Source organism: Perognathus longimembris, chromosome 26 (assembly GCF_023159225.1).
Source record: "Perognathus longimembris pacificus isolate PPM17 chromosome 26, ASM2315922v1, whole genome shotgun sequence".
In the NCBI taxonomy this organism is placed as follows: domain Eukaryota; kingdom Metazoa; phylum Chordata; class Mammalia; order Rodentia; family Heteromyidae; genus Perognathus; species Perognathus longimembris.
Window position 1 is genome coordinate 7,469,918 of NC_063186.1, and position 13,579 is coordinate 7,483,496.

Here is a 13,579-nt window from a genome sequence, read left to right on the forward strand (position 1 = left end):
GAAAAAATAGTCTCGTGGTCAAAAAAATCATAGGGCAGAAAGCTCCCCAAATTTTCAGACTTGCTCAATCTTTTCTTATGATTCATATTTGGCCATAAAATACAGACACAAGCAGATAGCACGGTGCTACCTCATAACACCTCTCACCTTGGTAAATAATGATGGTCAAGCTTTATTACTTCCTCCCATAACATCCAGAAAACCAAGAGTCAAGAAACTGCCTACAGGGGCTGGTAATATGGCCAAGTAGTAAAGTGCTTGCCTAGTATACATGAAGCCCTGGGTTCGATTCCTCAGCACCACATATATACAAAAAGGCCAGAAGTGGTGCTGTGGCTCAAGTGGCAGAGTGCTAGCCTTGAGCAAAAAGAAGCCAGGGACAGTGCTCAGGCCCTGAGTCCAAACCCCAAGACTGGCAAAAAAAAGAAAAGAAAAGAAAAGAAACCGCCTACAGGGGGCTACCCTCTTAAATCTGGTAACATTCTCAAAATAGAAGCTTACAAATGCACACCAAGTTTCAGATGCTGCTGAGAGATGTTCCCACCAAAAAACAGCTTATATGAATGCATTCAATCCTGTCTCATGCAAAATAGACTCACCTTTATCAAATCTATAAAGACAAAAGAGGGGGAAAAAAGCCTTAGAAAAACAATTTTCCATACCACCAGACAAAAATATTACCGCCTTCAAATGCTGTTTCTCAAGATCCAATTAGTCAGTGTAACTCCCCTTCAGTTACATACTTTGGTATTTCAGAAAATGTCTTCCACCAATTATCCATCCAGACTAAAATTGGGTAATATAATCATGCCTCTCATCATATTTCCTACATATGCCAGGGATCTCAGCTAGCAAAACACATAGCTGCATCTTTAAGAAAGGCCTACTTTTAAATCACTGGTCCTACTTAGACAATCCAGTTTACATTCTCAACAATGGAAAAGCAAATTAGCAGCTAGCAGCTCCACTGCAACTCCATTCTACCAGATACAGATTTTACAGGCACAAGGGAAAAAAAGAAACAACTCATGTGAGAAGTAGCTTTTATAGCATCTTTGCAATCCAGGTCTAACCAAAAAGAAGAAAGAAAAAAAAGGGGGGGGTAGAAAAATTGATCACATACAAGCCAGAAGTCAATCCAAAGAATGAGATAGTTAATACAGCTGGGGGGGGGGGCGGGGGAGGCATTTATTCAGTTATTCAACAATTAACAAAAATGCCAGCGCTGTGTATGAAACATTATTTCAATAAGGTCAAAGGAATCGAGTAATAGGTGAGTAATCACCTAAAGCGTATAGCACGGACTAACAGGTTCCCCTGTCAGCCTCCTAAACGAGGTTTTGAAACAGGGCGGAACTTTAAGAAGCCTAATGGCTTCCGAAGATTTCATCAAACTCAGCTGGTTTGTTGTGTACCGAAAAACAATGCAGTTGGTGTCCTCCCCCCGCACCCAACCCCATGCTAGAAATAATCTTTAGAAATCCCATTCTTCTCCATGACTGAATTCAATCCAAGCACTTAGGATCCAAACTGGAATACACAAACGCACAGAGAAAACACCCATCCACCTTCCACCTTCCCATTTCCAATTCCCTTCGGGTGATTCCTTTCTAAATACCGATTTAAAACATGCACAGCTACTACCCAACAATTAAAAAAGGAAAACTTCCTGGCTCGTTCCCTACGCTCAAAAAATTAAGAAATTTCCCCAGGAAAGCAAAAAAAAGAAAAGAAATCAAGCGAACACCCTCTCCTTAAAACCTTCATCTCCAAAATGGTCAGGTTGCCAAACGGAAAACTAGCGAAGCACCCCTGGAAAGCAAATATTCTGACACTTCACATGCAGAGACCAAAATTATATATGTGTGTGTATATGTATATATAATATACATATTATACATATATATATCGCCAAGAAAAAGGTGGTAAAGAATAAAAAAAAAAAAAGCAAACCACACCACACCCCTTCACTGTGCATTCGCCACCCCATCCGGCCCAGGGGCCTTTTACCTTCATTTTCCATCGGAAACTGCACTCGGGTGGATGCTACAAAGTCTTTAGTGTCAGCCAGGGCCACACTGGGAATAGAGGAGGAGGAGGAGGACGACGACGACGAGGAGGAGGGGAGGTGGAGGAGGGAGAGGAGCGAGGGGAGGAGGAGAAGGGGAGGGGAGGAGGGAGAGGAGCGAGGGGAGGAGGGAGAGGAGCGAGAAGGGGGGAAGGAGGAGGAGGAGGGAGGGGGAGGAGGAGGAGGAGGGAGGAGGAGGAGGAGGACGGCGGCGAGAGCGCGCGGCCCCCCGGAGCCCCAGGCCGTCACCCCCGCGCCCGGCCTGCAGTCCCACGGCTGCGCCCCACCACCCCAAGCAGCAGCGGCATCTGCAAGAGAAACCGGGGAGAGAGAGAGAGAGAGCGGCGCTGACGGGAGCGGGGTGGGAGGGAGGGAGGGAGGGAGAGGGGGCTGAGGGAGGGCGACCCCCCCCCCACCCACACACACACACACACACCACGCGCCCCCGCCCCGGGCTCACACCGGCCGGGCGGCGCCCCAGACCCGTCGGTCCAGTCAGGGCATCCCCGGACGTCCCCCCCCCTCCTCCCCGACACCTCCCTCAGGGTCTGGAAGTTTCTAGAAATAAGGGAGGGGGTGTCAAGACATCATAGTTATGCGACTCTCCTCCCCACAGCTCCCCCCCCGCACCCCGGGACTCCTCCCCCCCCCCCGACACACACACACGCACAGCCCACCTCCGGGCTGCGGGGACTCACTCGCGGGGCGCCCCGCGCGCCTCAGGCGGGGCGGAGCGGCGGCCGGCGGGAGCCCGCGCGGTGGGGCGGGCGGGCGGACGGGCGGAGGGTGGGGGGGAAGGAGGAGAAAAGGTGCGGGGAGAACGGGGGGGGAGGAGACCCCGTCACCGTCGGCGGCGCCCGGCTTCGCGCAGGTCCACACCCGCCTCCTCCTCCCGCGCTCCGCCCCTCCCCGCCGCCCGCCCGCTCGCCCTCCCCCTCCCAGCTGCCCGGAGCGCCGCGCTCTCCCGGGGGGGCTCCTGCGTGCGCGTGCGCGCGCGCGTGCGTGCGTGCGAGCGAGGGTGATTGGGCGGAGGAAGTGGGGGGGGGGGGAGAGTGGGAGACGGAGCTTTATCGCTACGACTTCCGCTCCGGAGAGGCGCGCGCAGGCGCAGGCGCGCTCCGCAGCCGCGAACCGGAAGTGAGTCCGTGTGTCCTGAGAGGGAGGCCCGGCCCGACGTGGACGCGGTGCGGCAGAACGGTTCCCGAGGCAGAAGGAAAAAAGCGCGAGCGCGCGTGCGTGCGCGCGGCTTGGGCGAAGTCGGCGACGGTGCCGAGTGGCTGGCTGCCTGGCTGGCTCTTTGATGACCATTTTCCTCTCGGAACCGTTTTCTACACACCCGCTAAGCTCGAGGGTTCGAGGCCCGCCGCTCCCTCCTCACCCCAGGCCCCGCTCCGGCCATGCTTTGCCGGGAGGCGGCCGCGAAAGGCCTGAGGGGAGCGACGCCGTCGTGGCCGCTCTCCACCGCGGCGATGGCGTTCCTGCAACCCCGCGGCCCGGCGGCCGGCAGCAGCTCGGTAGGCCACGCGGGGAGGTGGGGGGGTCCTGCACACGGCCCCCCCCCGCCCACCCACCCCACTCCGTCTGAGACCAGGTCATGGGGAGGGAGGCGGGGGGGATGAATTTCCCAAGTTCCCTCCGCTTAGGGGCCCGCTTTAGTGTCCGGGGTTCCGTGTCGGGGCCCGATCAGGGCCTCCTGGACCATTTTAAAACTGTCACCTGTGTGGAACCAAAGAGAGCGAGCTAGGACTGCGACCAGAAAAGCAAGTCATCCAGCCATCGGGGCTGCAGGGCGGGCACCAGTCACCCTGGGCCTTACACACACACACACACACACACACACACGCGCGCGCGCGTGAACGTTCCTACTGACCCAGCACCGCACACTGACCCTTTGGAGATGGACCATTGGATTGGTAATCTTTGTGAGCTAGACCCAGGTAAGCCCGCTAAAACCCCCCTGCTCTGTTCTTGCTGCATCCTCAGAAGACACAGACACACACACACACAACTCCAAAATTTGTCACCTACACACATGCAGGCTGTAATTTTTTCTCTCTCTCCAGCAGCATCTAATACCCATTGGAAATTTGCCTCTTCCCTAAGGTCTCGTAGCATGATCTCACTGTACTGTCTAGCCACTTGCTCAATATAACATAAGGACTTGGGTTTCCTGGTTTCCTGTTTGTTTCCCATTTAAGTTAGCCACTTGCTCAATATAACATAAGGACTTGGGTTTCCTGGTTTCCTGTTTGTTTCCCATTTAAGTTAGTTTAGGATCAAAAGATCAGAAAAGCTTCATCTCTGTGGAAAAGAAAAGAAAAAAAAAAACAGAAGAAAGAAGAGGAAAAAAATAATTCCAGGTACTAGTGGCACCTGTAATCCTAGCTACTCAGGAGGCTGAGATCTGAGGATCACAGTTCAAATCCAGCCAAGGCAGAAAACTCTGTGATTCATCTCTAAATAACCACCAAAAAACCCTCATTAAGGTATGAATTTGGTGGGAGCAGAGGAAACCAAGCAAGGTTGTATGATGTCTTGAGTTCAAGTTCAAGTACTGGCGTGCACATGCGCACACACACATACTGCTTTTTATTCAGCAAGATTGTTTTTCCAAAAATGCACCATTATCTTGATTCCTTGCTAACAGTTACTCCCATCATCCACTTTGGCTTGTGTGCTTAGTGATTTTTTTGTCTGCCTAGTAGCATAAGCCTATGGTTTGCACCAATAAATGTGCTATTTTGCTGTTATAATCAATTAGTTGATAGGTACTGTACCTATTAAAACATTCTATTGTATCATCATACTGAACACATCAATAACCTAAAGTAGGAAATTATTACTATGAATATTTGATGTTAAAATATGTGCTTTCAAAGTAAACAGTGATTCCATTGTATAAAGTTAGTCATCAGATTGTTTTAAATAGCTAAAACTTTCTTTTAACCTTGTGTATTTGAGGATGGAACAAGGGCCTCCTGTATTGAGAGGCAAATGCTTTACGGTTGAGCTACATTCCCAGCCCTTGAAAACATTTTGCTTAAAGCAACTTTTCAGAACTTTCTATTGTACTTCAGTTGCTAACAATAACTACCTTAACATAACTAACATAACTACCTTAAATACTTATAGTGCATACAGTGACTTACACTAAAATCTTAACTTAGGTTGTCTGAATTATGAAAGCCATTGTCCCTATTGCTAAGCCAAAAGAAAGGGAAAAAAAAAAAACTGGATATGGCCAAACTTTATCCAGGATTGTTACATACCTCAGTCATTATCCTAGGTTCAGAGGCATCAAAGGCTTAGAAGTGATAGCTAGTTCATTTAGTTGATCCTTGAACCTCTTCAACATCTCTGTATAGAATGGCTTTCTATACTGTACCACACTACCGCTCTCCGGAAGCCAACCAACTGACCAACTTTAAGGAAAGAGCATGTTTGCTATCTTGTATATGAAAGAGGACACTCATTAACACTATTTAAACCAAAGCAGAAGGGAAATGCTTAGGTTACAAGCTTTTGAAACCTTCCTTCTCTATCTCCTCTGACCCAACTAACCTGTCATGTGCTAGCAGTCTCCACCTCATAAGAAGGGGAATAAAGTAGAGTGCAAATGTATGTTCATTAAATAAACATGATTCCACTTTGACTTTGCTGCTTGCTTCCAACAATCAAACTAAAAATCCAAACTTCTTAGAATGGCCTATACTCTGAACTCAGGCAACAACAAATGCTGGAGGGGGTGCGGGGAAAGAGGAACCCTTCTCCATTGTTGGTGGGAGTGCAAATTAGTACAACCACTTTGGAGAACAATATGGAGGTTTCTCAAAAAGCTCAATATAGACCTACTCTATGACCCAGCCATACCACTCCTAGGCATCTATCCTAAACAGCAAAACCCAAGATATCAAAAAGACATTTGTTTTTGTTTTTTTTTGGCCAGTCCTGGGCCTTGGACTCAGGGCCTGAGCACTGTCCCTGGCTTCTTCCCGCTCAAGGCTAGCACTCTGCCACTTGAGCCACAGCGCCATGTCTGGCAGTTTTCTAGATATGTGGTGCTGGAGATTCGAACCCAGGGCTTCATGTATACAAGTCGAGCTCTCTTGCCACTAGGCCATATTCCCAGCCCCTCAAAAAGACATTTGTACTTCCATGTTTATCGCGGCACAATTCACAATAGCTGAAATATGGAAACAACCCAGATACCCCTCCACAGACGAATGGATCCAAAAAATATGGTACCTATACACAATGGAATACTACATAGCGATTAGGAATGGTGAAAAATTGTTATTCGCAGGGAAATGGTCAGAACTCGAACAAATAATGTTGAGCGAGACAAGCCTAGAGCACAGAAAACAAAGGGGCATGATCTCCCTGATATATGTTAAGAAAGGGAGATGGAGAGACTAAGTAGAGACCAAGTCTGTGAAACCAAAAACTGCTTGTCAAATGGTATTTCCCACAGCATTGGGGCAGCGACCCAACAGTATGTAACTAAAACCAAACAATTACTCAACACATAAAGGCCAAAAATTGACCTCTCAGGGGAATACAATAGCTCAAAATCTATGTATGTACGTTCATATAAGACTACTGTCGACATATTGTCTAATATCGACATTGCATTTAAAGCCCCAGGCGAATTTTCTTGGGTGCGGCCACGTGGCTACTGTATATGTTCTTGATACATTGTATATTGTATATATGTCTACCTGACCTAGAGAAGGGAAAGAAAAACAGGGCGTAAGATATCACAAGAAATGTACACACTGCCCTACTATGTAACTGTACCCTTTTTGCACAACACCCTGTCCAAAAAAGTTGTGTTCAATTAATAAATAAATTTTTAAAAAATCCAAACTTCTGCAAAGCAGAGGAATGAAGACATTGATATTTTTAACCTAAATAAATAAACCAGTATATATCTCCAAAACCACAAAAGAGTTAACTAACACAGCTCAGTTCCAACAGGACTTAAGTTCTACTCAGTGAAAGAGCTGCCCGGAGCTGAAAAGATTTCACACCCAGATTTTGAGCCCAGGTGCCCATTTGATACCAAAAGATAACAGGTTAAGGTAGTTGATAACATGCATGTGTGTAATTTCAGCCAAGCCTGGTAGTTTGCATTTGGACAGCCATGCAAATTAATACCTGACAAAGTGCTATAATTTCCAGTACAGTCTTCAGTCATTACCTTAGGAATCAAAAGATTTCCTCTTAATTACTGGACAAGACAACTGGGAAACTGTTGATATGCAGGCAGGCATTAGAATTGCCAAGTTGGGCTGGGAATATGGCCTAGTGGCAAGAGTGTTTGCCTCATAGAGTTGCCAAGTTAAATTGCCACTGGCCAATATCTTGTACCAGCTCTGAAAGCTTTTTTGCTGAAGGTTGGGTGGAAATGATGAGACACAATCCATATGGTATTTGCTGGGCCCCCGGCTGCGTTGGTGATTATTACTAGGCCTCTTACCTCCATCTAAATGCTTTCTCAATTTCACACCAGAAATATTTTTCAATCTCTTCACCCTGATGCCTACTGGGGCCTGAGAGAGCTTTGGGAAAGGTTTCATTTCCTCATACTTTCAAAATGACATGTTTTGCACCTAGAAAGTTTTCTAGCCCAAGTAGAAATAGCCCAAATAGTTGTTGTTGTTGTTGTTTGCAAAGTTTGCATCTTTGCCTGAATTTGTCCCATGTCCTTCCATCCCTGCCCCCTGCAGAAATCATCTCTCTCCACTGAGTTTCCTATTGTGAGAATAAATAAGAAAAAAAAGGCAAAAAAAAATATGATCATAAATTTAAGAGGGAGATACAGAGCACAGAAATAGCCCAAGGCTTTTATGAGAATCCTGATGTTTGGCCCTGGCTTTAACCAACCATCCAATACCAGTGAATATATTATGCAAAATACAGGCCCCCATATCAAAGACATTTACAAGACTCAATTTACAATGGGAGGGGAAAACAGTGAGCAAGGGAAGGGGTGACATTGCCAAAAAGAAATGTACTCCCTGCCTGACTTATGTAACTGCCCTGCCTGTATGTCACTTTTTTTTTTTTTTTGGCCAGTCCAGGGGCTTGAACTCAGGGCCTAGGCACTGTCCTTGAGCTTCTTTTTGTTCAAGGCTAATAACACTCTACCACTTGAGCCAGAGCGTGACTTCTGGCTTTTTTCTGTGTATGTGGTGCTGAGGAATGGAACCCAGGGCTTCATGTGTGGTAGGCAAGCGCTCTATCGCTAAGCCACATTCCCAGCCCCACACTCCCTGCTTTTTTGATGGCTAATTCAAGAGTCTCAGACTTTCCTGCGAAGGCTGACTTTGAACCACAGTGCTCAGATCTGAGCTTCCTCAGTAGCTGGGATTCACACCTGTGAGCTGCCAGCAGGATACACCATAGTTTTTTATTCTTGTGTAATTTGGGGATCAAACTCAGGACCCCACCCATACTAAACCCATACTCTACCACAAGCTATACCCAAAACTGCTCTTTTAAGCCCAGAAAAATACAAAGACAATATGACAGCATGATATATATTACTGAAAATATTTACATTTCTTTGGGGGAAGTAAGGGTTAACTTTCACTAATCAACCACACCACACATTCCTATGGAGGACTTGTCAGGACTGGTCAAGACACGGTGACATAATTCCTTTACAGCACCTGTGGGCAAACAGACTGGTCTTGGTTATTGCTTCGTACAACTGATCAACCTACGACTCCCACCAGTGAAGCCCCCCGCACAACTGTCCCAGTATTCAGTCTCAAAGAGCCTAGGTGCTGGCTTCCATTCCCAGTGTGTTTCCAGTACATTAGACAATGAAGTAGAAGTCACCCTGCTGGCTGAAGGACCTTTTGCAGCTCACCTTGTTTGGTTGAATTCAACGTGGCAACCTCAGTAGAGCCTGGTTCCTAACTGTAGGACATCTCCCTATAGCTCATTTGATGATAGGCAAGACTACACTGATTAATACATGAAGTCATTTTCTGTTTGTTTGTTTGTTTTTGGCCAGTCCTGGGCCTTGGACTCAGGGCCTGAGCACTGTCCCTGGCTTCCTTTTTGCTCAAGGCTAGCACTCTGCCACTTGAGCCACAGCGCCCCTTCTGGCCATTTTCTGTATATGTGGTGCTGGGGAATCGAACCCAGGGCCTCATGTATACGAGGCAAGCTCTCTCGCCACTAGGCCATATCCCCAGCCCCATAAAGTCATTTTCTTTCTGGTCATTCTTGGTCATGTCAGTGCCTATTCCTTGTTTTTCTTTAGCCTTCAGAAACCATGACTGGGAAATTCACATTCCAAGCCGAAGCTGTTCAAGAATCCCTTGCCCTTTTCAAGAGTTGGAAAGTGCTGCTAAAATACAAGTGTAATCTTATGAATAAATAACCACAGGCAGGCATTTTAGAGAGATTATTCAATAGGTAATTGAGACATGTTCATTAACATGCTGTGTTGAGAAATCAACACAATACCTATTGAACATATGTCCTACTATCTAAAAACCACTCCACAATATTAAGAGTACCCATTTCATTCTGAGTCTTTAAGATCGTATTGGCATATTAACCAGAGAAGGGGCAAGGGAAACTTTTTTCTTTAATATTAAAACCTCCTAAGAGTGATATATAGAGGACATAACTATTACATCCTTTTTTTACGTTACCGAATTTAAATCAGCAACTAAAATTCTCAGTTGCCACATCAACTTAATCAGTAAGCATCTAAGGAAGAAAGAAGTTAATTGATAACATCTTAGATCATATTCATAGAGCAAGAGTATCACTTACTCATTTTGTGCATTAGTAAACATGTAACAGTAGACATGGGACTGCCGAGGTTGAAAATAGTTGATTAAGAAGCTGTGAAGGCGGGGCTGGGAATGTGGCTTAGCGGTAGACTGCTTGCCTAGCATGCACAAAGCCCTCGGTTCAATTCCTCAGCACCACGTACACAGAAAAGGCTGGAAGTGGCTCCAAGAGGTAGAGTGCTAGTCTTGAGCAAAAAGAAGCCACAGACAGTGCACAGGCCCTGAGTTCAAGCCCCAGGACTGGCAAAAAAAAAAAAAAAAAAGACCCCTGAAGGCTGGGAAGGTGGCTTAGTGCTTGTCTAGCATGCATGAAGCCCTGGGTTCAATTCCTCAGTACCACATACACCAAAAAAGCAGTATACTTATATAGGGCTTTGAAATTTTGAATGGACACCCTGGTGTAAAGCTGATTTGGGTGTGTGTGTTTTTTTAAGTACAAGAGGAAGAAAGCATTAAGATCATAAAGAGATCATATTTCTCCCCTACTAGGTAATAGGAGTATCATATTAGCGTAGCCAGAGTTTGGGCAAAAGTTCCACATCAATTCCTAGTAATGGAGCTGCTCTTGGAATCCCAGCCCTGAAGTCAGTCTTTGTTCTTTTTCAGCCCAGGTCAGGCCCTTTGGAACAATGCCTCATTGACCAAGGGTACTAGGCTTCCACAGTACCAGGAAGATGAAAGAAGAGAGAAAATAGTTTCTCCACAAAGCAAATTGAGAATGCCATTCTTGAAACAGGGTCTTTGCACGTGTGTGTTTGTGTGTGTGTGTGTGTGCGTGTGTGTAGCTTGTCAATGAGTTGTACATTATTCATAGTCTTTTTATTTTAAACATTTGATTGCAAGCTTATATATTCATTATATAAGACTAAGATACCTTTTTTTTTTTCTTTTCAAGTCCTGGGGCTTGGGACTCAGGACCTGAGCACTGTCCATGGCTTCATTTTGCTCAAGGCTAGCACTCTACTACCTCTTGGGCCACAGCACCACTTCGGCTTTTTCTGTGTATGTGGTGCTGAGGAATCGAACCCAGGGCTTCATGCATACTAGGCAAGCACTCTACCCCTAAGCCACATTCCCAGCCCCCTCCAATTTTTTTTTTATTTTTTTTTTGCCAGTCCTGGGTCTTGGACTCAGGGCCTGAGCACTGTCCCTGGCTTCTTCCTGCTCAAGGCTACTAGCACTCTGCCACCTGAGCCACAGCGCCCCTTCTGGCCGTTTTCCGTATATGTGGTGCTGGGGAATCGAACCGAGAGCTTCATGTGTAGGAGGCAAGCACTCTTGCCACTAGGCCATATTCCCAGCCCTCCCTCCAATTTTTTTTTAAAGATGACTTTTTCCCCAGAGAATCAGACAAGTTAGAGTAGCTATGTTATTATAATTGCAAAGAACAGATGAGTTTGCAAAGGTTTGACTGCATCTTAATGGATTTCTTTAGGCCTTTTCACCATGTGTTCTTGAGCAGCAACAATATGCTCTCTGTATGTGTTAACTCCTCATCCTTCAAAGGATAGCAAATGGTGTGTTTAATATTAATTGGAGGGGGCTGGGGATATGGCCTAGTGGCAAGAGTGCTTGCCTTATATACATGTAGCCCTGGGTTTGCTTCCTCAGCACCACATATATAGAAAAAGCCAGAAGTGGCGCTGTGGCTCAAGTGGCAGAGTGCTAGCCTTGAGCAAAAAGAAGCCAGGGACAGTGCTCAGGCCCTGAGTCCAAGGCCCAGGACTGGCAAAAAAAAAAATACATATATATATATATATATATATATATATATATATATTGGAATTATATAGGAGTTTGATATCTGTATTTGCAAATAATCCCTAATCCCGAGGGCTTTCCTTCTCTGGCTGGCTTCAAACCATGACCCTCAGATCTCAGCCTCCTGAGTAGCTGGGGTGACAGGCGTGAGCCCAGCTTAAAGATAATTTCTTTTAAAGACAAATGGAGGCAAAGGTAATGAGGACCTTTGAGGTTTAGCAGCACCAGAATATTTCCATCTCTCATCATTTGGCTTAAGTCATACACAAGGAAGAACATCCCCTACTTCATTCAGTGCGATGAAGAGCCGAGACTGGCTCAGGCCGGAATTCACCCTCCTCTCTCTGACTGACCTATCCGGTGCCACGGACTCTCACATATTAAAGAGTTGTGGCATCCGTTGGTAATCGCTCCACACCCGAGGTGCTGATGCCTACAAGCCATTAATCACCATGGTCTCTCTCAACTATAACACTTAAGTGTCTTATTAGGTAAGGGGAAAAAACACTGGTAGCTTTCTTCCTTTGGGGGGAGGGGGCTTGGGGTGGGAAGACAGTAAATACATACCTTTTGTTTTCCATTAAATACAGGAGTTTTGCAATTACCATGATGAAATAGTTGAAGTTTTAATGTCATATTTAATAGGAATAATAAGGCTCAACTTCATACATGCATACAGCAGTGCTACCTTACATATAATTCTACAAATCCTCCACAGGAATGACATATAAAATCTCAGCCCTGTATCTTAAATTATACATGGATAATTGGGGGCGGGGGGGGGGGAATACCAGGACTTGAACTCACAACCTGTGCACTATTCCTTAGCTTATTCCCTCAAGGTTGACACTACCACTTGAGCCACACCTCCACTTCTGGCTTTTTGGTGGTTCACTGGAGATAAAACAGTCTCAGACTTTCCTGCTGGGGCTGGCTTTGAACTATGATCCTCAGATCTCAACCTTCTGAGTAGCTAGGATGACAGGCGTGAGCCACCCGCACGCGGGGTGGCTGAGGAGAAACTGTGGCGAGCAGCCTGTAGCACAGAATTCAATTCTATTCCATCATTAAAATGGCGTCGCAGGACGTGTCCCCCCCCCCCCCCCAGCTCCAAACATCGCTCTCCATATTTTAAGCAGCTTCACTGTGAAAGAGCCCAGACTTGTCAGGTCAGCTCTTGGATGACATTTCTTATTCAGAAAGAAGTTGTTGTTTTTTCTTTTCTATTCAAGACAGCAAGGCATGATGAGGCAAAATCATCTCACAAGCCTGTCTGCTCAATTAGCCGGTGTGTTTTCTGATCCCTTCCTCTGCTCTCCTCTTCCGGGGCCCTGTACAAGGAGGAGGGTAATGCCTGCCAAAGGAGAGGTCTCAGCAGGTATTGTGGGGCACAGCTATAACCCCAGCACCAAGGGAGCCCAAGGCGGGGGGCATGATCATGAGTATGACGCCAAGCTGGGCTACACAGCAGGACTCTTACTCAACAAACACCACCACCAAGGGGCTGGGAATATGGCCTAGTGGTAGAGCGCTTGCCTCGTATACATGAAGCCCTGGGTTCGATTCCTCAGCACCACATATATGGAAGAAGCCAGAACTGGCGCTGTGGCTCAAGGGGTAGAGTGCTAGCCTTGAGCAAAAAGAAGCCAGGGATATAGTGCTCAGGCCCGGAGTTCAGTCCCCAGGACTGGCAAATTTAAATAAATAAATAAAACACCAAAACAACAGGCTCCTCAAGGCAGACACGGGTGGCTCACGCCTGTCATTCTAGCACCACAGAAGGCTGAGATCTGAGGATCCCAGTTTGAATCCAGCTTGGGCAGGGAAGTCTGTGAGATTCTTGTCTCCAATGAACCACCTAAAAGCCAGACGTAGAGGTGTGGCTCAAGGGGCAGAGCACCCACCTGGAGTGATTAAAAACTTAAGGGACAGA

General features: G+C 46.5%; 1 protein-coding gene across 3 annotated transcripts in view; it reads right to left on the reverse strand.

Annotated features, from left to right (window-relative positions):
- The window catches only part of Atp2c1 (ATPase secretory pathway Ca2+ transporting 1), a 100,103-nt gene that overhangs the window by 55,379 nt on the left and 31,145 nt on the right, over positions 1 to 13,579 (reverse strand). Inside the window, exon 1 of one of the 3 annotated variants that reach the window (XM_048334909.1) lies at positions 2,011 to 2,181. The exons of 1 other annotated variant lie outside the window; for it this stretch is intronic. In XM_048334909.1, the coding sequence (XP_048190866.1) occupies positions 2,011 to 2,016 (6 nt within the window). In that variant the 5' untranslated portion in view covers positions 2,017 to 2,181. Of the gene's footprint in view, positions 1 to 501; positions 1,770 to 2,010; positions 2,182 to 13,579 lie in introns of those variants that run through there. One more of the 3 variants, XM_048334910.1, reaches the window with a different exon arrangement.